Raw genomic sequence first — 22,897 nt, 5'->3', positions numbered from 1 at the left:
AAAATGAATGCCTGCTGTGCCATCATGGTGATTTAACATTAAGCTAGCTAGTTAGTGAAGCTCCACCTGACATGCTCGCAAACTCTTTTCAAACTCGAAATCATATTGGGTAGCTAACGCTACTAGAAAAGAAAGATTTCTACATTCTGTTTATTTGGCAAGATTATGCTAAAACATATTTCTGAAAGGACTTCAGATAAGTTAACGTTATTCATGTTAGCGTAACTCTGTTTTTACATGCTAACTAACAGTGTCCAATTTAATTAGCTACGTGTTAACATTAGCCGTGGACAAGGCGATGGCAACTTGGCGGGCAAATCCATAGAAAGTCATTTGACTAACCAGACTGCATAGCTATTGCAACGTTATCGCTAGCTCTAAAAGCACAGACAACCTCATTGCATGCTTTCTCTTGGAATAAAATGTTTATGTACCTCAATATGCTTCCGCAGGTTGGACGGCAAATTTTTGTTGCCCATGATTATGGTTCATTTTCGGCAAACAGAGAAAACATTTAAAACAAAATGTATCTTTAATCCTTTCAGAAAACTGAAACATGGGTTCATGGGCCTTGGGTGCATGCATTCCCCAGAAGAACCGCCTCCTTCCATTCTGCCATTAACTGATCGTGTTAAATAACGCTGCGGAAAAATCATTGAACTTGATTTTATACAGTCTATGGATTTGACGTGACCCGACTGATTACTGATCGGCTGTCTCAGTGTCACCTGCGATAAAACTAATCATGTTTTCGAAAAGAAAAGAAAAAAACAGCCACTTTCAAAGCTGCTTCATAGTAACAAGTAACGAAGACCTTGACAGAAATGTAGTGGAGTGAAAAGTACGATATTTTTCTTTCAAATGTGTTTATATATATATATATATATATATATATATATATATATATATATATATATATACACACACTGTATATATATATATATATATATATATATATATATATATATATATACACACACTGTATATATATATATATATATATATTAGCACTGTTGCCTCACAGCAAGAAGATCCTGGGTTCGAGCCCAACAGTCGGCGAGGGCCTTTCTGTGTGGAATTTGCATGTTCTCCCTGTGTCTGCGTGGGTTTCCTCTGGGTGCTCCGGTTTCCCCCAAAGACATGCAGGTTAGGTTAATTGGTGGCTCTAAATTGACTGTAGGTGTGAATGTGAGTGTGAATGGTTGTTGTCTCTATGTGTCAGCCCTGCGATAATCTGGCGACTTGTCCAGGGTGTACCCCGCCTCTCGCCCATAGTCAGCTGGGATAGGCTCCAGCTTGCCTGCGACCCTGTAGAACAGGATAAGCAGCTACAGATAATGGATGTGTGTGTATACACACTAGATTATATATATATATACACAGTGCCTTGAAAAAGTATTCATACCCCTTGAACTTTTTCACATTTTTACACCTTACAACCACGAACTTAAAAGTTTTTTATTGAGATTTTATGTGATAGACCAACACAGAGTAGCACATAATTGTGAAGTGAAACAAAAATGATAAATTGTCTTCAAAATTTTAAACAAATAAAAATCTGAAAAATGTGGTGTGCATTAGTATTCAGCCCCCTGTACTCTGATACCTCTAAATACAATCCAGTGCAATCAATTGCCTTCAGAAGTCATCTAATTAGTTAATAGAGTCCTACTGTGTGTAATTAACTCTCAGCATAAATACACTTGTTCTGTGAAGGCCTCAGTGGTTTGTTAGAGAACACTGAAGAACAAACAGCATCATGAAGACCAAAGAACTCACCAGACAGGTCAGGGATAAAGTTCTGGAGAAGTTTAAAGCAGGGTTAGGTTATAACAAAATATCCCAAGCTCTGAACATCTCAAGAAGCACTGTTCAATCCATCATTCAAAAAGGGAAAAAGTATGGCACAACTGCAAACCTACCAAGACATGGCCATCCACCTAAACTGACAGAGCGAGCAATGAGAGCACTGGTCAGAGAAGCAGCCAAGAGGCCCATGATCACTCTGGAGGAGCTGCAGAAATCCACAGCTCAGGTGGGAGAATCTGTGCACAGGACAACTATAAGTCGTACACTCCACAAATCTGGCCTTTTTGGAAGAGTGACAAGAAGAAAGCCATTGTTGAAAGACAGGCATAAGAAGTCCCGTTTGCAGTTTGCCAGAAGCCATGTAGGGGACACAAGCAAACATGTGGAAGAAGGTGCTTTGGTCAGATGAGACCAAAGTTGAACTTTTTGGCCTAAATGCAAAACGCTATGTGTGGTGGAAAACTAACACTGCTCATCACCCTGCACACACCATCCCCACTGTGAAACATGGTGGTGGCAGCATCATGCTATGGGGATGCTTTTCTTCAGCAGGGACAGGGAAGCTGGTCAGAGTTGATGGGAAGATGGATGGAGCTAAATACAGGGCAATTCTGGAAGAAAACCTGTTGGAGGCTGCAAAAGACATGAGACTGGGAAGGAGATTCACCTTCCAGCAAGACAATGACCCTAAACATACAGCCAGATCTACAATGGAATGGCTTAGATCAAAGAATATTCATGTGTTAGAATGGCCCAGTCAAAGTCCAGACCTAAATCCCATTGAGCATCTGTGGCAAGACTTGAAAATTGCTGTTCACAGACGCTCTCCATCCAATCTGACTGAGCTTGAGCTATTTTGCAAAGGAGAATGGGCAAAAATTTCAGTGTCTGGATGTGCAAAGCTGGTAGAGACATATCACAAAAGACTTGCAGCTGTAATTGCAGCAAAAAGTGGCTCTACAAAGTTTTGACGCAGGGGAGCTGAATACTAATGCACACCACATTTTTCAGATTTTTATTTGTTTAAAATTTTGAAGAACATTTATCATTTTCGTTTCACTTCACAATTATGTGCTACTCTGTGTTGGTCTATCACATAAAATCTCATCTCATCTCATTATCTGTAGCCGCTTTATCCTCTTCTACAGGGTCGCAGGCAAGCTGGAGCCTATCCCAGCTGACTACGGGCGAAAAGCGGGGTACACCCTGGACAAGTCGCCAGGTCATCACAGGGCTGACACATAGGTGGGGTTTACATTAGACCGTATCAGCGGATCATCAGATTAACGTTTTTAAAACGATTAACATGCACACAGCAACACCAATACACGATTCGCCTGCACACAGCAACGCCAATACACGGATACGCTCGGCTCCGCAGGCATCCTGCGCTCCAAATCACTCCGCCCTGAACAGCGAGTGCCCTCTGGAGGGTGCGCACTCCGGCCCTGCGCAGCTCATAGACCGCGTGAGTGAAGTGCACGAGCAGTAATTCGGGACTGAGCCGCTGTGTGTGTGCTCTCAGTGCATATCGGGTATGCGCATCACTTACCACTTGCAAGTGGAAGGATGGCAAGCCTAAAGACAATCATAACTACACAATGGGCAGTATTTGCATCAGTATTTGCAGTATTTTCATACTTTTATACTCTTTAATGAAAGGTGATACAAGGCGGAAGTCCGCGCCGTTTTTCAGCAGTCGCGTCACATGACCAACGCCAGCGAATCAGGAAGGTGGATGTCACAGTGACGTTGTCCAATGACGACGCCAGCTAGAGCTCAGCACAGCGTATCCGCGTATTCTCAATGTTTACACAGCACCGGATCAGACACGATCTGGATTGAATACGTGGACGCTGGCGGATTCCCGTTTCCCGGCGTTTCCAGGCGTTTTAATGTAAACGGACAGTGCATCCGTGAAGAAAACAAGACAGATACGGTCTAATGTAAACTTGGCCACACAGACAACCATTCACACCTACGGTCAATTTAGAGTCACCAGTTAACCTCACCTGCATGTCTTTGGACTGTGGGGGAAACCGGAGCCCCCGGAGGAAACCCACGTGGACACGGGGAGAACATGCAAACTCCACACAGAAAGGCCCTCGCCGGCCACGGGGCTCGAACCTGGCCCTTCTTGCTGTGAGGCGACAGCGCTAACCACTACACCACCGTGCCGCCCTTTGGGCGGGTTCCCTCAGGGAAATTAAAATTCCAGTAGCATCATTACAGGATAAACAGAGAATAGAAATAGAGAAAAAACTTCTGATAAATTAAATTAGGTATTTGCATATACAAATATAAAAAAGAATAAGATATGGGGAAGGGGCGGGGGGAAGGGCCAATGGAAGAGGTATTGCACATTATATTACACTTTATATTGCACATTGTCCAGTATTGTTTATTGTCTTTTCATTTCTTCGATGTGAAGAAATTAAAAGTATGCCATTTGCAATAAAAAAATTTCATTAAATAGTTCATTTGCATTTAATGTTAATGGTTCAAAGAATGTCAGGCTTGAATGGTCGGCCCCCACACGTTTTGACCTCACCAAAACTGGCCCTCTTTGCAAAATGTTTTGACACCCCTGCCATAATGTCTTCTCTTAAACTGTAATAACTCAACAGGAAATTTGATTGTTTTTGTCAACTCAGAGTTATCTTAATGCAATTCTGTTCTTTTAGGTTTAAACAACATATATTCATTCTTTTTTTCCTTCTCCCCGAACCGAATTAATTGGTGTGTCAACAGATTTGGCCAATAAACATGATTCTGATTCTGAAATAATGAAAAGGGGACATGATGGGGGATGGGCTGTTGTCCTTGATGAACAGAAGGTCATTTCGAATAAGAACGCATGCGCCATAGCTGACGGTCCGAACTGCGCATGCTCAAAGTGCTTTATGACGAAAAAAACGTCATCAGTATATAAAAACAGTCCCACCCTTCTCGCTCATTCCTGGATTTGTCTGAGGTAAGTGTTTGTGCGGGGGTGGTTTCCACAATCTTTTCAAACGCTATTTCATCTTCATTATGGTTTTTTTTTTTTTACTTTATTATTGTCAAAGTGTGAGCCATTTTTAAAAAAACATATTTTCTCCCTTTCTACATCCATCATGTTTTTTTTTTAATCCTAATCGTCGTGTGTTAATCTGCTTTGTTTCAGGTATCGAACTCACATTTCACAGAAGATCTTGGCGTCGAGGATTTTTCCAACTGTCTGAAGACAAAAGTCCCCCCAAAAATGTTTTTTCTACTCGAGTAACGGACATTTGACTTCTACTTTTTTGCTCCAGATTATTCAAGAAGGAAAAGCTAGCATTCTAGCCACATCATTCCCGCCCATTAAGTCATTTTCAGTCAAAATGATTATAGAGTCCATGACAGTTTAATCTGTCTTTAAAAAAAAACAACTGTTCTGAAAATTGTTGCTGTTTTAAGCACAAAAATATTATAGGTACCCGAGCCGCAGAGGAGAGTTATAAATAGTAAGTGTTTACTTTCAAACCAATTTGAATCGAAATTTAAGTTAATCAGTTAGTTGCCTGTCTTGAAAATGATAAATTCTTACTTGAAAGCTGTGATGCTAAATAAAGCGAGTAAAAGCTAGCTAGTTAGCGTATGAGCTCACACCGCAAAGTTAGCAGTGGCTACAACGCCCTGTTTCTCTTTGTGTGTGTGAGACGGATTCATATTCCATTTAATTATTTAAAAGAAACTAAATATAAGCTAGCGATCGCTTCTCATAAGCAATCTATTCATAAAGATTGCCGCATAAAAAACAGGATGTAATTAACTTTGTGCTTTTGAAACCAGAGCTCATTGGGATGTACATTTCAACGCAATCTGCCCATAAAGATTGCACGATGAAGACTGTGGATATATACTCCTACTACAGGGGCTGAAATGTTTGATTAATACTGGCTTATCTTTTGTAGCTCCGGGTGAAATAAACCTCAAAAAAAGTGTATACATGGCAGTTGGGTTAGCTTATAGTGTGGTGTTTTTTTTTTTTTTGCTGCGAAATGTGTCGAAGCTCATGTTTTGCTTTCTAAAATGGCGGACAAGTTGTCGTTTGCTAGCTAAGATGACAAGGGCAATGGCGGATTTGGGTTATCACCAGATCAGATCGGATTTGTTTTGCTTAATTTGCTGCCTTGTGTTGTTTTTGATCAGAATCGGTCGGATTTTTATTTTATTTTAATTTTTTCCTGCACGATTGTGAATAAATGGATGAAATGACCGTAAATACTTTTTCATCGTGGCTGGTAGCTATATTTCAAAATGGCGCCTGGGCTTCTTCACGAACGCGAAGCGGTTAAAAGGGAAAAGAGGGCGGGGCTTCTGTGCGCTTTGGGGAATCCAAGAAGCACGCATGCGCACGCAGGGGTTCTGACAGATGGTGAAAGCCACAGTAGGGCTTTCTGTAAATTCCCCATTTATATAATAACGCGTCTGTTGAACACAGCCTGCTCTGGTTATTGTTAAATCATCACCGGGTTTGGTTCGTCATGTAGATTTATTCTGACTCCATTTTCAGGATAACAGTAGCTATATTGTGTTTAAAAAAAAAAACAAGCATGAACTTATTACTATTTTTTGTCCCAGACCTGAGATAAACACTGATGTTTATGACCCTTATAAAGGTCTTTAATTATAATCCAGGAATAACTCTTTCCATCTATTTGTAAATGTGATGTGATGTTTGTTTTCAAACGTACAAGTTTATTCACTAGTATAATATTTGTGATATTTCCATTTCCGGCGCGTTCACTTTTGTCTTTCCTGGGTTCCCTGAGTAACTTATTAGCTTTGTTTACTTATTGTGTTGTACGTGTCTAAGTAACAGTTGTGACATTTTCAGGAGTGTGTATTGTACCGTGTAACGGAGCTCGATACTGAATTCAGAGACTAAAAAAAACTTCGACAACACTTTTACGGGTAAGACACAACATGATTTCCTCACATTGTCTGGTTACAAATGATTTAATAAGTTTATTTACACTTTAATCCTCGCCACTCGGAAAAAACTACTACCTTATTATTACACAGATTTTTCAAGATACAAGCTGCATGCTGAAGCTTATTCTTTACCTCATAGTTTTAGATATTAAAATATATTGCCGTTGTGTAAAATAAAGCCCGGATGTAGTTTTGGTATTGTACAGTCCAGAAGAAAGAACGTGTGCGTGTTCGAAGCTCCTTGGGTTCTGCTTTACACTGAACGGCTGAAGGAGAGTCTTAAAGCCTGATGACGTAAAGTGGGCGGGGCGAGAGAGAGACAGCATCGGTCGCTCCGCCCACCGCACCGCCTACCATTCCGCCCTATTTAATAGAGTGTTTAAAAAAAAAACCCAAAAAACAAGATTTCCTCATAGGCTGGTCTGCTGTAAGGTTACAACTCAGTGGACCCAATCACTTGAACTACTCATGCAGACGGTTTATTTATTTACAATTTTTTTTTTGTAAATCTATTAATCACACATTGCCCTACACTATTGTTTTATCCTTTTAGTTCTGTATCATGTCCATAGAGTCGTAACATTTGGTGGTGTTCTTTGTTTTATATGCATATATACTTTTCCAGGATTAAAAATCAATTTCTCTGTTTCATCTATTTGTAAACAACCTCTGTCACTTCTATTGATTTTTATTACTGAACAGTTTTCACGACCTGATGGCACCATCGGAACATAAAGTTTTAATTTATAATGTATGAACAGTTTTTGACCAATTAATAGAAACATAGTGTAGCTGTTACATAAAAAACAACAACTCTGGAGTGTTTTTAACGTTTTAAAATATGTATCCTGATGTATGTAATAATTGCTTGAATATTCGTAAGAAATATATAAAATTACAATATGCACTTATTTTTAAATATAGGCTTAGTAATTAGGGCTGCAGGTTTTATATAAGTGTTTGTCTTAGAGAAAGTAGTACACAATCCTATTATGAGGTGAGGGTTACATCTGTGGTTTGCTGATTATCTTCAGCAGTTTTTGCTGCTACCTGGAAAGGAGGCGTGTGTTCTGGGTTGTACTGACTCATGCACGTGTTTTCATTTCTGCTTGACTTTGGGGAATTTTTTTTTTTCATCCAAATCTGACCGACTATTTTATTTATTTATCCCCTCCACAAAGCTTCTTGAAAGAGATCAATACTTCGGTATTTTACTGTGTAATAGAAATCACACAGAGCATCACAATGATCACAGATCTAGTGAAACAGTTGAATAATAAAATTGTTGTTGAGTGTTTAGCTTTTTGCACATTTCTCCTCCACTACATATTTTTTATATGTAATTTTAATAACTTTTCTGTAATCAAAATGCAATTAAATAAATTCACACATGACTGCCTGTTAAAAATAACAAGTACACTGAAAGGTTGTTTTAATTATAACTAGGCTTGGAAAGTGACCATGTCAAAAATCATGCATGTAGTCCCTTTCAAATATTTGCACAAACATCATGAGCAGGTGGGTCATGTGTTGGAGGAAAGTTGTAATACACATGTAAAGTTTGTGCCACAGTAAATATCAGCATGTTATGAGCAGTATTAACTAACATTAATATTGGTCGGTTTTCATTCCGACCAGACATTACCACCCAAGTAAAAGTCACTTGCATACAGTTTATTTTGTGGCATTTGAGTATATTTTAATCGTGTACGTAAACAGTGTTGTATGCCAGAGATGAGTTTGGGGGAAATCATTTTGTCATGTTCATTATGTCTATACATTTTTCATCACATAAGTTGATTAAATTCATCATTCTATTTTTTATTTTTTAATTGCCCAAATTTAGTTTATGTCACGAAAGCTGTGTGTACTTTGCTAGCCATTCTTGCACTCAAATGCCAGTGCTTTTATTTTAGAGCAGGCCCAGCCTGGTTCATGAACATGCGTATGGAAAGTCTCATGCTGCTTTTATTTCTCATGACCCAACCTGTCCCATCAGTGCCTCCTTGCTGTGGTGTCGGATAGATCTGGGATCATGATTGATTTTGGCCTGAGGTCTGTTGAAGTGATGCAATTATACAGTCATGTTCAACAAACGGCTCTTTGTTTAGATTGACGAAATTCAAAACTTGTGTTTGTGGCATGATGGGATAAGAAAGCTGACAGGAATTTCATGATGGGTTGTGTCTTATTGGGTGTTTTTTTTTTTGTGGCTTTGGTTTGTAGCCCAGCAAAGCATGTATAATGCCGAGCTGATTTCAGCCCCTGTATGTGGTGTTTTGTGTTCCAATGAGCTCTCTAAATCTATATTGACCAAACCATTTTTAATCTTCAGGGTTAGGAACAGCCTTGGTAATTCACTTACCATGAAGATACTTCACAGTGACAACCATTGTGTAGCCTCAGACAGTGTATAAATGCCTCTCTCTCTCTTTCTTTCTCTCTCTCTGTGTGCTCTGTCTGGTGTGTAGGCTGTAATGGCCGTGGGCCCAGTGGACCCCAGGGAAGTGCTGAAAGGAGTGGAGGCTCTATTGGGAAAGGATGGTGAGCTCCGAAGCCTGGAGGGTGTTGCTAAAGTATTCAGGTGAGACTTGAACACGTGCTGTACAGATACAGAGATATTTTTTTTTGTGAGTTGGTGAACACCATTTGATTATTCCTCTAATCTCATGATTTCCTCTGCCTCTTTTTGCTGCAGTCTTATGAAGGCCTCTCATAAAATGGTCAGCAGGTGCATGTATCTGAATATCTTGCTGCAGACCAAGTCACATGACATTCTTAATCGGTATGTATATATGTGTTTGTGTGTATGTACACACATACAGGACCACAGTGTAACTTTATAGTCTTTACAAGCATCTGTCCCAGATTAAATTTATTCTGTTGGTTTGTTTCCTTGGCTGTTTGAGGATTGGTAGTTGAGAATATAACCTGAGGTATTGCTGTCACTTGTTCAGTTGGCACTAGAACTTTCTTGCTTAGAAGTTCAGCACCTGACTTTTGCACTCGTTGTACATCGCTCTGGATAAAAGCGTCTCCTAAATGCCATGCCATGTAATGCAATTTTGCTTTACAGATTTATCCGTGTTGGTGGCTATAAGTTGCTGAACTCTTGGTTGACTTATGCTAAGACGACCACCAATACCCCAATGCTGCAGCTCATTCTGCTCACTCTGCAGAAACTGCCTCTCACAGTCGACCATCTCAAACAGGTAGCGCTTTACTCTGAGCTCTTGCCATTGCTGTTCATATAATCCCGTTTTTTGAATATTTTCTCATTTAAAAAAAAATATTTTTGCCTCTTTTTCATGCTAGAACAACACAGCAAAGTTGGTTAAACATCTGAGCAAGAGCGGGGAGACCGAAGGTGAGAGTCCAGTCATGGGACACTGATGTTTATTTACATGGAGATAAAACTTAGAGGAACATGTTGAGAAATGTCTCCTGATGCCTTCTTATTGTATAAATAGCAAAGCACTCTATTAGTTGTGCCCAGTCACACCTTATAAACAATCCATTAAAGCTAGACTCCCTTTCAGATTTTTCAAGTATCGGTCATAAAAAGAATTTTCCCAACACCCAGTTATTTTTGTTTAGTGAACTGAAAGCTACTGAATTCGAATCACAGACTTCCAATTTTATTAGGTTTTTTTTTTATATAAATGGAACAATTAATGAAGTTAAGGCCAATAAAGGTATTACAGACATAAACATGACCAAATTTCAGAGGGAACAAAATTTCACCGATTTTATGAAATCAAAAGGCCGTCGAGCTTTAATGCCTGGATTAACACTTTTATTGAGATTTCTTCCTGTTTGCTCAGCCGTGTCTTTTGGCTTTGTTTTTTGCAGAGTTGAGAAAGCTTGCCTTGATTCTGGTGGAAGGTTGGATGGCCATCATTCGCTCTCAGAGTGTTTCCAGTGGCGCCTCGCCTAACGGTAATGCGTTCTTCTCTTTCGTTCATTTCATTTTTTTAGGGATTTCATCACCCTCTTGTGTTTCATTCTCACCCACATCATTTTCCATAATGCAATAAAAAAAACGAGTTCATATTCCTTTATGTGGTGCGTCAATACTCATCACGCTCGTAATGTTTTTCAGACAAGAAACGAAAGAAGGAAGAACTTAAACTGCGCCCTGAGGTAAAGGCTGGGGAGAAAGGGACAGAAGAGGAGAGGAAAAGAGAAAAGCCAAAGGCCCATGCACCTAGTCATGCGAAGATTCGCTCCACAGGTCTGGTCTGGTCTCCAGCTTTAAATATCACATTGATTTACAATCTGTTTTATATTTTGTGGAAATGTTCAGAGCTCGACATTAACTTCTTAATCCACTTGTCCAGTCAGGACAAGCAGCAAGACTTTTCACTTGTCCTGACCATAACCTTTTAATTACTATGTATTTACTAGTTAAATAAAAGGAAGGCGATAAACAACGTTTATCAAAAAGCAGGAATAGTTATAATCCTCTAGCTTTAATGATTTTTATAATTTTTCAGTACAACTCAAACTTTAACTGTAACAATAAACCAAAAACTATCCACTGCCCCATTATGGTGTGTGTGGTGTTCTAACTTCTAATGTCTAACCCATTACCTGATCTACAGTTTTAAAAGTTAGACTCACTCAAATTCAAAGCTTCTGGAGGAGGTAAAGTTAAATCTTTGATTAATCCAGTAAAACGTGAAGTAAAAAATTTATTTAAAGAAATGAAACCAAAAGAAAACAAGTTGGACATGATGAGAGTGACTGAATCATGAATGAAACCAAGCCGGAAGCGAGTTCATAAAATTCCTGTAAAATATTTTACAATAATGTGTTAATGTGAACCATACAAAAGAAAAACACAATGAGTGTCCAAATGAAATGATGATTCAGCATAGATATTTATTTTATTGACATATTTGATTGCCATTTCAATGAATTCAGAGTTTTATAATTAGACATTATGCCGTGGTTATTTTTACACACACACCTGTTGTACTTGGCTTCCCCGGAGTTTCATAAACAACACAGCCGGATCACTGAGGGGATTGAACTAGTTTTATTGGAACTTTATTAATGTAACTCTTGAATAATTACTATAAAAATGGTGATTTTCAACAGTCCCTAAAAGATCTAAAAGCATAAGGTATCATTACTGTATTGTCTGGGGTAGCTATATGTAATACCTCGAGTAATTTTTTTCTTGTCTGTAAACCAAATTAGATCGGCTTATATGTAGATGCGACCATAAAATATGTAGATTACTTATACTATTTATGTAAACTGCTTATTACTCATATTTTATATTCTGTTGCAACTTTAAGCAAGTCTTCAAGGAGTTTGGCCTTATGTAGTGTTGGTAGCTCTCCAGCGAGTGTAAATAATCTGCACATGAACAAATAACACTGTTAAACTCACCTCAGCATGTCTTTTACAATCGTTTACCCCACCATGGGCAATGCTAAAGTCACTGGTACGAACAGTACAGCACGCAACACTGTCATTATTTTACCCCATTAGGTAAGGGTACACTTTTGTGTAGTCTGGGTTTTGTATTTCCGTTTTTTTGGGCACTCTGCCATGATGCTGATGGACTCTTGGTCTGGGAGAGAAGACGTAAAGCCTGCCCACACACAACACTGATTGGCCTACTTAATAAGACAGCGCAATTGGGATGCTCTTGCGCTCTCTCGCTCTAGATTCCGGGATGTTGTATCTAATTTGTGGACATCAAGGAACCGCTGTCAATATGCAAGAGACTCCTTGAACAACTGGGAATAATTCATCTTGTCCCTTTGGACCAGCAGTTGCTGGTTTGACTTGTCTGGACCAAACAGTTACTTGTCCCGGACAGTCGGGCGGGTGGCCATTAATGTCCAGCCCTGATGTTAATATATTGGGCTGGATTTTGCATTATGCTCAGTGAGAGAATGTTAATGTAATATGTTAATTGCTAGTATGTTTAATAATGTTTTAGGTTTTGTCTGGTGTTTTTTATAAGCATTGCTCTTTCATTACATAATTTACGTATCTTAATTTGAACAGGTTTGGAGGTCGAGACTCCAACACCCGTCCCTACGAAAAAGGTTCCTGCAGTCCCCCAGCTGGGAGATAAATACAACATCAAACCTGCTGTACTTAAGAGGCCTAGGCAAGTTAGACTTTTTAATAATAACCCAGTTAAAAAAAACCTGCCATGAAGAAATCCTGGTGCATTTGCTGCTCTCTGCTGGTGATATGGTTGAATTTTAATCTCTGTTATGTTGCGCCCTCCAGCTCTGGTTTATCTGATGCTCCGCCTGTGGAGAAAAAGTACAAGCCTCTTAACACCACCCCGAACTCAGCCAAAGAAATCAAAGTCAAGCTCATTCCTCCACAACGTAAGTATACCATTTTGGGATTTTATGCACATAATGATGTAATTTAATTTAAATACTTTTTTTTTTTTGCCTGTTTATGAAGCTTGCCAGTCTGTTTTAAATGTGTTTTGTTTTGTTTGTTCATTCCATTAGCTATGGAGAGCCTGGGCTTTCTGGATGCGCTCAATTCTGCTCCAGTGCCTGGAATCAAGATCAAGAAGAAGAAACCTAAGGCAGTCTCTCCTACCTCTAACAAGGTTTTTTTTTTTTTTTTTTTTTTAAGCTGTTCTTCCAGAGGAATAAATAAACCAGCAAAAGTCACTTATTCGCTTTTCTCCTAATTTTCCACAGCCATGTCCGTTTGAAAGCAAGTCGCAGCCATACTCAAGCACGCAGACCAAGCCGCCTTCCCCCGAGGCTCCTGCGTCTCACACTCCTCCACACGAGCCCCAAGACCTGGAACAGCCAGGGACGCCTGTCCCCACGGAGGACCCTGAAGCTATGGACACTGGTGAGTTCACTGAACTCCCCTGACTTTACAGAGGACTATTAGGCGTGCTGCAAGTTATTAAATGTATAGTGGTATGAAGTGAAGGTGACTGGAACACTGAGGTACGTGATCGTGAAGATGTTTTCTGACCTTACTAAATAAAAAAAATGCCTCTTTGTCTTGTACAGATAAGCCGAATGCACTGTCAGAGCCACGTGGAGAGGAAGAGAGCCTGACAAAGAAAGGCAAGAAAAAGAAGAGTGTTCGCTGGGCTGAGGAAGAGCAGCTCAAAGAATACTTTTACTTCGATCTGGATGAGACAGAAAGAGGTAAAGATGGAACTTTCCGACTCACAGATATGTACGTGTTCAGACGAAGGTAGTTTTGCAGGTGGTGATTGATATTGTTTGTTCCTTCCTCAGTAAACGTCAATAAGATTAAAGATTTTGGTGAAGCAGCCAAGCGGGAGCTGATGATGGACAGGCACACGTTCGAGATGGCCCGTCGACTCTCGCATGACGCCATGGAAGAGCGGGTGCCCTGGACACCACCGCGACCTTTGACCCTGTCAGGCAGTCTGGTCATTTCAGGGTCCAACAGCAGTGAGAAGCTGACCCAGAGGGACAGAGAGATGGGCATCCTCCAGGAGATCTTCCTCAACAAGGAGAGGTGAGGATTAATTTGCTTGGAAACTTATGGCTTTAAAAAAAAAAAACCTGTCCCATCCTCGAGCATGTGTTCCTAGATATGTTTTGGACACTTTTTAATATCATGCCCTGTAGGTCTAAAGTTGTCCTTGTTTTCCTGTTTAGTGTCCCAGACAGCCCACACGAGCCAGATCCAGAGCCTTACGAGCCAATGCCGCCACGTCTCATTCCTCTAGACGAGGTACGAACCTTGATTTCTTCACTCGCGTATCAGGGAATTGAAATCTAATATCTCAGTGGGTCGTGTGCGTCTCTGATATCACAGGAGAACTCTTGTTAGCTAGCTGATTTTCAGACGTAATTAGTATCAATTTTGATTTAAAAGTTCTTCATGGGAGATTGTTTCCTTTACCTGTTATGTCCTCTGTCTCTGTGATGACCCAGGACTGCACGATGATGGACGATAGCTATATGGAAACTGCCGATACTGCTGCATCGGGCCCTCCTGCTGCGACCCAGGAGGGCTCCAAGCTACCTCCTGTCCTTGCTAATCTCATGGTCAGCCTGAACAGCAACCGCAGCCCCCAAGCTCAGAGCAATGCTCCACCTCCCAACAATCCAGCTATGAACGTCCAAGAACTCCTCAGCTCCATCATGGTGCGTTTCTCAGTGTGTGTCGCTGTCTTCCTCTTTTTGTTGGTCAGCGGCTAATTTGTTTGTCTCTGATGTATATTTTAGGGGGCTCAGGGTTCTAACCAGTCAGCAGAGGACCTCATTAAGCAGCCTGATTTCTCTGACAAGATCAAACAGCTTTTGGGATCTCTGCAGCAGAATCAGAACCAAAACCAGCAGGGCAATGCTCCACCTCGTAAGCACTTCAGATTACACAGAAGAAAGTGTAGATCATATGCTTCGTATAAATCAGGGTTCCTACGCAGTACAGAATTTGATTTTGGTCATGTCCAGGTCTGGATAAGTATGGAAAAATGAAAATAAAGTTTGAAAAAAAATTTGTGTTTCCAGACTGTTGCACCTACTTTGTTTTCTAAAATTAAGTCAAAATGTTCAAACCAGTGTCAGTTTGGTGTCGTTGAATTTAAACAAGGTAAGACGTGCGTACAGTATGTCTGAGGTGATTTCTGTGGCGTCTGCCATCAGCGAACTATCTGACGTCAGCATGTTGGGCTACATCGGACCTCTGCAGAGGGGAAAAAAGAAATCTGTGCAAATGCACATGGGTAATTGCAGGTTTTCTAATGGCTGGAAAGTTTTGCCGGTGTCGTGGGACTGCCCCAAGGTGTGAATGATTACAAACTGTGTGTATTTGTGTATCTGCATGACAATGCTTCTCTCTTTCTGTGTGTGTGAGAACATGTTTGCGCTTATTTATGTCTGGCGCACTAGACTACTTAGCCTGAAAACTGTCTTACTGCCATGTTTTATCTTCATATTTCAACGTGTGTGTGTGTATGGATGTCTGTCACTCAACCAGTCTGTGCAGCAGGATGCAACTGGTTTCCTTTGTGTTTCCATTGCTTACATACTCACCAACTCCACCGATTCACACGGTAGTCTACCAGTTTTGACCGGTGAATACTACCTACCTACCGCTTTTAGTTCTAAAAGCTACCGCGTTACAAAATAATCAGCGAACGCTGTTGGATTCGCTCTTCTGACCTCGCTTCAGCTGTTTTCGGCACACGGGATACAAGTCTACAGCATCAAATAGTCATGTTAAGTGAAGCCGAGAGCCAGTAGAACGGCGCGATGATGTTTAACCTAAACCGTATCGCTCTATCGCGCCATTCCATTGGCTCGCGTTATAGTTCTAGCCAATCAGCAACACTGCAAAAAATTGAAACCTGAATTTGAGGAGAAAATGACTTAATACTAGTGAAATTATCTTGCTGCATGGACAGATATTTTTACTTGATAAGACATCTTAGAATAAGTTGGTTTCAATCTAGAACTAGGTTTAATCTCAAAATTGGTGTCTTGTATTCTTCTAATAGGAAATGCTAGATCATTTAAACTATTTTCAAGATATTTTCACTTGCTAAGATGTTTTTTGCAGTGAATGAGCTCACATGTTACAACAAATCATACCAGTATTTGTCAAAAAAAAAAAGATGACACATGCTGTGGTCAATCAAAAGTCCTTCCCACGCCATGTGGTGCATAGGGTGGCGCCGATCTCCGTAGCCCTCAGCCTCTCACCTATAGTGCGGGGCTAGTCCTCTGGTAACCACGAGAGTCTGACTCCCCACTCGCATCTGTATTGCAGCGTGCCTTGCCAGACGGCAGTAGGTACCATTTTTATGATGGTCTTTGGTATGACCCGACCGTGAGTAGAACTCACAATCTCCTGATCAAGAGGTGGACACGCTAACCAGTAGGCCAGCTCACGGTCACATGCTGTGGTGATCATGAATAATGAATTCTCCAAAAGGAAAAAAAAGATTCGCAGTGACGACAAGTTCAAGGCGGTTTCATAATCCGATCATCCGGCATCAAGGCGAGGTGAGAACCATGCCCGCAGACCCCGCCTAGAAGGGCGTGACTGCATCACGCAAGCTGATCTACTGCTTTTCATTCTCTGGGGGTTGACATGCATGCGTGTGCGCGCTTATGACAGAAGCAGAGACCTAAAAAGACAGAGGGAGAGTGTGAGGGTTCTAAACTTTTCGTGACCACTGATTTTGCATCTTATTCTTAGTTCTGTGTTTTTTCAAAATGCATTATTTTAATGTATGATTGGTTTGTTTGTTTGTTATTTGACTTATAGTTCTTTATTGAACAGTATTTACACTAAACAGTTTTACTCCATCTAATATTTAATGAAGCAAAGTCAGTGCACTTCTGTTTGCTTTTCTTTTAATGAGTTGTACATGAATATCCCTCCTGTTTCGGTTACAGGTGGATGGTATCGGTTAAGCTTTTCAAATTTACATGGCAAAAACAGAATAACGCTGCGTTGTTTGTTTTAGCATTGCAGCTTGAATAAAATGCTGTGCGTTTAACTTATCTGGATTTGGTTTTAACCAATTTATCGGAGCTACAGTACCTTGCCACAGGGAGCCCTAGAAATTTTGGACCCTATGGAAAAAATATATATCATCAGTAATTACTTGCTTGCTTCTGGCAATTGTTTGGCAACATGCTAGCTGATATACTCACAATACAACAGTTGGAGTTTAAAATAATTTACATCAATAGTTGTTTGTACCGTGGTGTCAAATATTGTCTAGGAATTTGAGTATGGAAACTGTATAGGAACCCTGATGAGTTTATTAGCTATGCTTTATATACAGTAGTTGGATGTGTGTGTATACAGTAGGTGCTGATTAGATTAAAACACACTGGATTATTACTTCAGTGTTACTGGAACAATGTCATTATTAAAACTATTTGCCTTGTGATTTCTCGTTCATAGTGAACGCGGGTCTGCTTGGCCACGGTCCTGGCGTGAACATTAACAACAACAACATGAACATGCAAATGCCCATGAATGGCGGTTACCCACCAAACAAGCCACCTGGCGGGCCTCATTTCAGTCACCCGCCCCCTCCTCATGGGCACGGACCCCCATTCGGTGGAGGAGGTCCACGCATGATGGGTCCTCCACCCGGACCTCAGGGCAGAGGAGGGGACAACGGAAACTACTGGGGAGACGACTCTATGCGGGGAGGACCACACCGGGGCGGCCATTTCCACCGTGGAAGAGGAAGAGGAGGAGATCAAGGATTTAGAGGACGGGGAGGACGAGGGGGACCACGTGGAGGACACAACAACATGGGTGGTAAGATCATATCTAATGCTTTTATTGAGTTTTTATTTATTTATTTATTTCCTCTTAACATACTGGCATCTTTGTGAGCTTAGGTTTAACTAATTAATGCCTCCTTTCTCATCAGACATGTCCAAAAGACCTGTGTGTCGGCATTTCATGATGAAAGGGAACTGCAGATACGAAAACAACTGCGCGTTCTACCATCCGGGTGTGAACGGTCCTCCTCTACCCCCTCAGCATGGACATTAACTCGGACCTCAGTAGACTCTCCTCAACCCTGAACACACTGGTTGTGATCCTGCCACTTACTTTCATTAGAGGGCAGTAGAGCACATGGAAGACTTCTTCTTCTTCTTCTTTTTCTTTTTTCAAACAAGACCATTTGATTCCTCTTCAGTGTTTACAGCTGCCTGATCAGAGGAGATGCACCAATAGTCCGGCCGAACCTCAACACCGTTTTCCCTCGTTTGTCTTATTAAGCTTATTAATGACTTCTTCATAAGAACAAACCTGCAGTGATTGTGTGTAAATAAGCTCCTCTTGTGTAAATATAAACACTCAGTGTTAAGATCACTCGTGTAGATATTATATATATATATTTTTGATGTAATATGACCCTGACTTAAAACTGCTGAAAAATGTGCCACTCTTTGATGACCACTATTGTAGCTTACCTTTTGATTTACACTGTTATACGAGTTGTATTTGCTTTGGTGGTACTTATGATTTTTTTCCCCTTCTTTTTTATTATTATTATTATTATTATTATTATTATTATTTTCTTTTTTTATATATATATAAACTGAGACTATGAATTTGGTTCAGCACTATAAGAACATCTGAGATGCAAGTTTTTTGTTTTTTTTTTTAATTCTAGAATGGTTGGAAATGTGCTGCTTCTCCGTTTTAAGCAGGTTCACTTTATAGACAGTGACTCTGTTATCACCTGTGGTATATAACAGCACATTCTAGCACCTCACCATCTTTATTCCAAAAGCTGTTGGATGAACAGCTGTGTCCTCGGCTGATATAAAGGTGGTGCACACGAAAAGTCTGCATGGCTCATAACGTTCCCTACATTGCTGTTCATGTTTTTGGATATTCTAAACAGGACTTGTGTTTAAAAAATGACAATCAGGACAATTAGGGTGTTATCATTCATTGTTATTTCATTCAGTCTGTGTGTGTGTCCCCGTGTATTCACTCTCAATCTATGACTTGTCCTGGTCATGGTCATGTCACATGTGTCCTCATACAGCAGTGCTGAACTGAGCTGAAGCCTCTGAACCACTCTTTGGGCCAGCACTAGTGTTTTCTGTGAAAACAGTGGCCTTTGTGTCTCTTGTGGGACTGGATTCATTGTTTGTCTTTCTTTTTCCGGTTTTTTTGTAAAAAGTCAGATTTTTTTTAAATATATATTTTTTATTTTTACCTCTATCCAAATGAGGTTTTGTTTGTGTTATATTAGTGTGTCTGATTTACAATATGCTGCAAAGACACATTTATAAGCATATATAAAACCTGTCAAGGATTTTTCTACATGTAATAAATGTTATAAAAATAAACTGTTGTCGAGTAATAATCATAGTAGTTGGAAAATAAATAAAACAACTTTTTAAAATGAGACAGGGGGAGAGATTAAGGTAAAAAGATAAAATGAAACTATTAATTGAGGTTATATTATATTGGTCCGATAATAAATTATTAATTTTCTAGGAAAGCACAAGCAATTTACAGCAAAGTGCTAATTCTAATGCGTTGTTTCTATAGTAACAATTTACACAAGGACTACAGGTACAGTTGTCATGCCATATAAACAGATTATTATTTTTAATTTAAAAAATGTATAATTGTGAGGTTTTCTGTGATGTTTACACAGATGTTTTGGAAAGCGTCTCCAGTGTTAGTCCTGTAACAGTCAGAGGTAAAGCTGTAACTAAGTTCTATGACACAGATAAGTTCTCTGTCTTTAAGTTACGCTTTCCATTTTCTCAGTAACATGAAGCTTTTTTTTTTGAGTGATTAACTTTGAGAGAAAAGAGATGGTAGTGAGGAAACGTCTGCTTATAGTTGAAACTAACTTGTTTTGTGAATGTTCATCATTAAATGTGACTATAAATGGATGAAAAGTATGAAGTTCTTTATTTAAAAAGTTGTAATCAATGGCAGATTGCTGTGGTGGTTTATTATTATTGTATAAGAGGAATAAAACACTGAAAATAACAGCACATTGCCAGTGTTTTATTCCTTACTTACTCATGACTGTATAGACTAGTGTATCTCAAACATTTAGAATATCGTGAGGGTTTTTTTTCATATTTTAATTCAAAAAGTAAACTTTCATATATTCTATATTCAATTACATGCAAAGTGAAATATTTCAAGCTTTTTTTTGTTTTAATTTTAATGATCATGGCTTATAGCTTATGAAAATCAGAAATCTGGTATCTCAAATTATTAGAATATTTCCTAAGATCAATCAAAAAAGCATTTACAATACAGAAATGTCCAACTTTTGAAAAGCATATTCATTTCTACACTCAATACTTGGTTGGGGCTCCTTTACCATGAATTACTGCATCAATGTGGCGTGGCACTGCTGAGGTGTTACTGAAGCCCAAGTTGCTTTGATAGTGGCCTTCAGCTCATATATATTTTTGGGTCGGGTGTTTCTCAGCTTCCTCTTGACAGTATGCTGTAGATTCTCTCTGGGGTTCAGGTCAGGCAAGTTGGCTGGCCAATCAAGCACAGTAATATGGTCAGCAAACCATTTGGTAGTAGTTTTGGCACTGTGGGCAGGTGCTGAGTCCTGCTGGAAAAGGAAATCGGCATCTCCATAAAGCTTGTCAGCAGATGGAAGCATGAAGTGCTCTAAAATCTCCTGGTAGATGGCTGCATTGACTTTGGACTTGATAAAACACCAACAGATGAACACCAGCAGACGACAGGGCATCCTAAATCATCATAGACTGCAGAAACGTCACACTGGACTTCAAACACCTTGGATTCTCTGCTTCTCCACTCTTCTTCCAGACTCTAGGACCTTGATTTCCAAATTGAAATACAAAATTTACCTTCATCTGAAAAGAGGACTTTGGACCACTGAGCAACAGTCCAGTTCTTTCTCTTCTTAGCCCAGGTAAAACACTTCTGACATTTCTGGTTCAGGAGTGGCTTGGTATTAGGAATGTGACAGTTGTAGCCCCTTTCCTGAAGACGTCTGTGCGTGGTGGCTTGATGCACTGATGCCAGCCTCAGTCCACTCCTTGTGAAGATCTTCTAAGTTCTTGAATCGACTATTCTTGACAATCCTCTCAAGGCTGCGGGCATCCCTGTTGCTTGTGCACCTTTTCCAGCCAGCCTTTTCAGCAATGCCCTTCTTGTGGAGGGTGTTGATGATCGTCTTCTGAACAAGTGTCAAGTCAGTAGTCTTCCCCATGACTGTGGTTGTGTGTACTGAACTAGACCGAGCGATACACGGTATTTATACTGTTTTACTCAAACTCGGAATGAAATATAATACAACCCCGATTCCAAAAAAGTTGGGACAAAGTACAAATTGTAAATAAAAATAGAATGCAATGATGTGGAAGTTTCAAAATTCCATATTTTATTCAGAATAGAATATAGATGACATATCAAATGTTTAAACTGAGAAAATATATCATTTAAAGAGAAAAATTAGGTGATTTTAAATTTCATGACAACAACACATCTCAAAAAAGTTGGGACAAGGCCATGTTTACCACTGTGAGACATCCCCTTTTCTCTTTACAACAGTCTGTAAACGTCTGGGGACTGAGGAGACAAGTTGCTCAAGTTTAGGGATAGGAATGTTAACCCATTCTTGTCTAATGTAGGATTCTAGTTGCTCAACTGTCTTAGGTCTTTTTTGTCGTATCTTCCGTTTTATGATGCGCCAAATGTTTTCTATGGGTGAAAGATCTGGACTGCAGGCTGGCCAGTTCAGTACCCGGACCCTTCTTCTACGCAGCCATGATGCTGTAATTGATGCAGTATGTGGTTTGGCATTGTCATGTTGGAAAATGTAAGGTCTTCCCTGAAAGAGACGTCATCTGGATGGGAGCATATATTGCTCTAGAACCTGGATATACCTTTCAGCATTGATGGTGTCTTTCCAGATGTGTAAGCTGCCCATGCCACACACACTAATGCAACCCCATACCATCAGAGATGCAGGCTTCTGAACTGAGCGCTGATAACAACTTGGGTCGTCCTTCTCCTCTTTAGTCCGAATGACACGGCGTCCCTGATTTCCATAAAGAACTTCAAATTTTAATTCATCTGACCACAGAACAGTTTTCCACTTTGCCACAGTCCATTTTAAATCAGCCTTGGCCCAGAGAAGACGTCTGCGCTTCTGGATCATGTTTAGATACGGCTTCTTCTTTGAACTATAGAGTTTTAGCTGGCAATGGCGGATGGCACTGTGAATTGTGTTCACAGGTAATGTTCTCTGGAAATATTCCTGAGCCCGTTTTGTGATTTCCAATACAGAAGCATGCCTGTATGTGATGCAGTGCCATCTAAGGGCCCGAAGATCATGGGCACCCAGTATGGTTTTCTGGCCTTGACCCTTAAGCACAGAGATTCTTCCAGATTCTCTGAATCTTTTGAAGATATTATGCACTGTAGATGATGATATGTTCAAACTCTTTGCAATTTTACACTGTCGAACTCCTTTCTGATATTGCTCCACTATTTGTCGGCGCAGAATTAGGGGGATTGGTGATCCTCTTCCCATCTTTACTTCTGAGAGCCGCTGCCACTCCAAGATGCTCTTTTTATACCCAGTCATGTTAATGGCCTATTGCCAATTGACCTAATGAGTTGCAAT

The 22,897-nt window shown here is 40.1% G+C and overlaps 1 protein-coding gene across 3 annotated transcripts; it reads left to right on the top strand.

The window, feature by feature from the left end:
- Positions 1–4,971: 4,971 nt before the first annotated feature.
- On the top strand, positions 4,972–19,632 carry ppp1r10 (protein phosphatase 1, regulatory subunit 10). Of its 3 annotated transcripts, none has more exons than XM_060904705.1 (18): positions 4,972–5,297; positions 9,243–9,355; positions 9,470–9,556; positions 9,848–9,983; positions 10,087–10,138; positions 10,624–10,710; positions 10,874–11,005; positions 12,799–12,904; positions 13,030–13,133; positions 13,266–13,369; positions 13,464–13,623; positions 13,791–13,931; positions 14,025–14,271; positions 14,415–14,490; positions 14,694–14,906; positions 14,988–15,117; positions 17,683–18,048; positions 18,164–19,629. In XM_060904705.1, exons 2-18 carry the CDS (start codon positions 9,249–9,251, stop codon positions 18,286–18,288), a joined length of 2,373 nt encoding a protein of 790 aa, XP_060760688.1. In that variant the 5' UTR covers positions 4,972–5,297; positions 9,243–9,248; the 3' UTR covers positions 18,289–19,629. The 3 variants fall into 3 exon arrangements, with proteins under 3 accessions (XP_060760688.1, XP_060760690.1, XP_060760689.1); XM_060904707.1 differs by lacking the exon at positions 4,972–5,297 and adding an exon at positions 5,320–6,750 and having other exon boundaries at positions 18,164–19,632; XM_060904706.1 differs by lacking the exon at positions 4,972–5,297 and adding an exon at positions 8,555–9,123 and having other exon boundaries at positions 18,164–19,632.
- The last annotated feature ends 3,265 nt before the right edge of the window (positions 19,633–22,897 follow it).

Source organism: Neoarius graeffei, chromosome 22, assembly GCF_027579695.1.
Source record: "Neoarius graeffei isolate fNeoGra1 chromosome 22, fNeoGra1.pri, whole genome shotgun sequence".
Taxonomy (NCBI): Eukaryota; Metazoa; Chordata; class Actinopteri; order Siluriformes; family Ariidae; genus Neoarius; species Neoarius graeffei.
Note: the sequence above shows the minus strand (reverse complement) of the source record. Positions and strands in the feature narration are given on the sequence as shown.

Bases quoted from the DNA above. Each gene is read 5' to 3' on its own strand.
- ppp1r10 (XM_060904707.1), top strand. From the start codon at position 9,249: ATGGCCGTGGGCCCAGTGGACCCCAGGGAAGTGCTGAAAGGAGTGGAG. The intron at 11,006-12,798 runs GTCTGGTCTGGT...TAATTTGAACAG, and splicing joins TGCGAAGATTCGCTCCACAG to GTTTGGAGGTCGAGACTCCA. The intron at 13,134-13,265 runs GTAAGTATACCA...TCATTCCATTAG, and splicing joins CAAGCTCATTCCTCCACAAC to CTATGGAGAGCCTGGGCTTT.